This window comes from Mobula hypostoma, chromosome 13 (genome assembly GCF_963921235.1).
Source record: "Mobula hypostoma chromosome 13, sMobHyp1.1, whole genome shotgun sequence".
NCBI lineage: Eukaryota > Metazoa > Chordata > Chondrichthyes > Myliobatiformes > Myliobatidae > Mobula > Mobula hypostoma.
Window position 1 is genome coordinate 75515032 of NC_086109.1, and position 4158 is coordinate 75519189.

Here is a 4158-nt window from a genome sequence, read left to right on the forward strand (position 1 = left end):
TACTGTGAGTCATTTGATTCTGACAGAGACTTAGTCCTCCAAGATGTTTGGCCAATATAGCACGTGTTTTATATATGGCTATTGTTGTGTATGTGGCCTGGTTACACAACAATGCTATTAATAAAAATGCTGGAGATGGGAGCTAAGTTTCATGGTTCTTTACTGGCATAATCTGAACTCGGCACACACGTACAGATCAATACACACCTAATAGCGCATGCTCAATATCCGCCTAATAGCGCATTCAAAGACGTGTTACTAAGACATAAAGTAGTCCCTTATTATACTGAAGGCTATATGGTACACTCCTTCCCTTTTATTTTAATAAAGTATCAACCGTTTTTTTTTACTGGGGCACTATGCTAAACAAATATGTTTACCCTTAACATAAAAATGCCTACCATTTGTTTACCTAGTTACTTAATAATATCAAATTATAAAAAGTAACGTAATAATATCAAATTATAAAAAGTAACGTAATAATATCAAATTATAACAAGCCTTTTTTTTAACTTTTGGTCTAAGACCCATTTATAACTCAAGTCTCAGGGGTGGGGGGTCTTCTCTGCCTCTCTGGGTAACGTCTGTCAATAAACTGTTTTAATACAGAGTTCCATACAAAAGTCATGAAAAGTTGACCTCTGAGCATAGGGAGTTAAGAAGATGTGCGCCTCCAACTTGCTAAGAGTTCTAAGAAGCAGATCGCCTCCATATAATGAAGACTCCTCTGTACAGCTGTCCTAGATATATATGCATCTTTGTGCTACCATTTGTCTTCCTTACCCATATCTCATTTGTTCCAACTGCGCTAATTACACAGCCAATCTTTGTATTCTCCTTAGATTCCAAAGAGATAGCCTGCCCTTTATGATACCACCTCTTATCGTAATATAACTTTCCATCTTCTATTTGTGCTTCATATCTTTGTGCTGGTGATTCAGCAGGAGTGCTGGGAAGTTGCTCAGGACAAGATGGAGGTGCTGGTCTTTTCAGAGATTTAAGCTTATTGAGAGTTTGCAGATCTTCCATTATCTGTTCATCTGTTAGCAAGTAATTTAACTGTGCAGGTGCGGGTTTTCGTCTTTTCTCTGTAATTGGAACAGGGTCATTAGGTCCCCTCCTTAGTTTTCTAGTCATTATTGGCTTTACCTCCATAGAATCTCCTGTGAGTTCCATTATTAGCCTCTCATTCTCAATCATCTTTTTCTTTTCTTCTAACTCAATCTTTTTATCTTCAAATTCCTTCACTGCTGCTTTCTTCTCTTTAATATAATTCCTTTCCACTTGTTCTGTCTCCAGTTGCAGAAAAAGCTCTGCATTTCGTATTCTTTCCCTGTATTGTTGATCTAGTTTCTTCATTCTTTTCTGATACTCCTGCAAAGTGCCTTCCTGTACCTGCTGTAGCTGTCGTTTGAGACATGTCAATTTCTCCTGGTACATCTGCTCTTTTACTTCCAGGTAGCCTTCTTCCGAGTCGCGGCCACGGATACTGCGTTTGCTGTCTAGCTTCTCCTTGCCGTTGTAATAGTCGACAATGGGTGAGAGGAGAGCTGTGGATATCTTCCCCACCAAGCTGCCCTCTTTTGCTGACACATCTAGTGCCTTGATGGTGTGCCAATCCAACTGGATTTTCCCGAGCCAGTCACGTCTCAACAACGGTGATCCTCCATTTTTCAGTACATAGAGGTTCAGCTGCTGTGTTTTGTCTCCGTAGGTCACTGTCACTTTAATTTTACCTTTAGGATGCACTCTCTGTCCTATGTAAGTCTTTAGCAGTAGTTTAGTTTGTTTCAGAGGTATGTGAGAAAACAGTCGTTTGTAGTCGCGTACAGAGATCACTGTTAAAGCTGAGCCTGTGTCCAACTCCATTTTCAGTCTCACACCTGCCACTTGTGGAGTGATCCTTATTACTCTTCGATCATCTGTCCCTTTCACTCTGTGAAGTTGCAGACAAGACAATTCACTTCTGTCTGAGTCGTTTTCATCAGAACTGCTTTTTTCCATTTTGTGTACATTGTTGTGTTTTCCTTTCTGCTGTTTCTTGTTTCTCTGTATTTTGTCCTTTTTCTGCTCTGCATACTCTGCCAATGTGGTCCTGTTTGCCACAGTTTCTGCATTCTTTGTCTTTAAACCAACAGTCATCAGGGTCATGTGACATGTTCCCACAATGGTAACATTTCTTTCCTTCATTTCTATTCAGTGACATTTTATTCGTAGCATATTCCAGAGATTCTTGTTGTATCTCGGAAGCACCTTGTGCGGCTGTTTCCGTTGATATTGCAATGTTCAGCGTCTTCTCTAATGTAAGGTCTTTTTCACCCAGGAGCCTCTTCTGTGTGGTTTCACAGTGCATGCCACACACTAACCTGTCCCTCAATGTGTCGATAGACCAGCTCCAAATTGACAATGTTCTGATACTTTGCGCAATTCAGCACTATATTCAGAAATGCTTTCATTTTTACTCTGACTCGATTTGTGAAATTTAAATCTTTCAGCAATGACCAGTGGTTTGGGGTTTAAATGCTGTTGGAGAGTGTCTACTATTTGCTTGAACGTTTGTGAGCTGACTTTTCAGGAGTTAACAAGCTCTGTAGCAGCCCGTATGTTTTTGCTCCCATAACACCGAGTAAGACACTGGCTTTCTTTTCATCATTAACACCATTAGCCTCACAATATAACTCCACTCTCTCAATGTAAGTTGCCCAGTCTTCAATGCCACTATCAATTGCTGTAATGGTTCCAATCATCGCCATCTTTGTTATAATTTAGCCCCGTTTTCCTCTTGTTTTCTTTTTAATTCACGTGTCCTTTTTGCAAGTGCCACGAGCGCACTCCATCTAGATGTGTGTGTCACCCCTTTTTATCTCCCTTCTGGGGCAGGCAGACCCTCAACCCCTGGGGGTCAATGCTGGCTGTGGTCTCACCTGGACGTGCTGCAGCTCCAACTGTGTCTCTTGATCTCTCGACGTTCCCGACCCCGGCTGTGCTCCCGCTTCCCTTCGGACTCGCGGCCTCGCTCTGCTTCCTTTTCCCACTCCTTGGCTCATTCCTTGCACTCTTCCTCCGAGTGTCGTTATCAACTAAAACACAGCGTTCCGATAAGATGTAGGTTCATTAATCTCATCGCCAATTTGTTCTGTATGTGGCCTGGTTACATAACAATGCTATTGATAAAAACGCTGGAGACGGAAGCTAAGTTTCATGATTCTTTACTGGCATAATCTGAACTCAGCACACACGTACAGATCAATACACGCCTAATAGAGCATGCTCAATATGCACCTAATAGCGCATTCAACGATCTGTTACTAAAACATAAAGTAGTCCCTTATTATACTGTAGGCTATACGGTACAGCTATGTTTGTACCATTCACCCCAGACTTCTGAGGTCGAGAGTATGGGACTGCCCCAATGCAGCAACTTTTCCATTGTAAAAACTCTCCCAAACATATTTTCTGTCATGGTCAGACACGGCGTACAACCACCAGCATTTGTTCAATTAGAGGGTACCTAGCGTAGGGCAGAATTAATTTCTATGCCATCACAGAGATGTACCAAATGAAGAAATAAGGTTTGTGTAATGGGAGGAGTATCAAAATTGGCATTTTCTTAATTCTCAACCTAATCATGCAGCCTCATAGTTCGCCCAGCTCAACCAGCCAATCTGCTTGCACTCCTTCCATCTTCTTGGTGGCTTCCCTTTTGATAAAATATACTGTATAAATCTGAGGGATGGAGCACTTAGGAATGCTCTGGAGTTTTGGCCAAGGTTTATAATGCCACAATAGATAAAATGCCCAGCTTGCAAGTGACTGCGGTACTATCAGGATTACATAATGAGATATGCCTTTCTTGATGGAGGTTGCAGTGAAGGATCTATCCCAGGGGAACGCCTTTCTTTATTGCTGACCTGTAGTGATGTACAACTCTCTTTTGCTGTAAATATTTACAGTCAGAATAAGTCAACTGGACAGAAACATTGAAAAAAATATGGGTTTCAAAAGACAGCCTCTAAAGTTTTTTTTAAAGTGTGATGCATTTAAGTTAGTTTAGAAACATAATAACTAACCCCCTCACTGTGAGCAACGGGTGAGAGGGTGATTTTGGCAGCAGTTATGTGGAGTGACAGAATAATACAAAACTTGTTCTAATCCCAT

General features: G+C 41.2%; 1 protein-coding gene across 1 annotated transcript; it reads right to left on the bottom strand.

Annotated features, from left to right (window-relative positions):
* Positions 1-690: 690 nt before the first annotated feature.
* LOC134355333 (sin3 histone deacetylase corepressor complex component SDS3-like) lies at positions 691-3047 on the bottom strand. The gene is made up of 2 exons (XM_063065094.1): positions 2925-3047; positions 691-1602 (listed from the first exon to the last, which is right to left on the bottom strand). Exons 1-2 carry the CDS (start codon positions 3045-3047, stop codon positions 691-693), a joined length of 1035 nt encoding a protein of 344 aa, XP_062921164.1.
* Positions 3048-4158: the final 1111 nt, after the last annotated feature.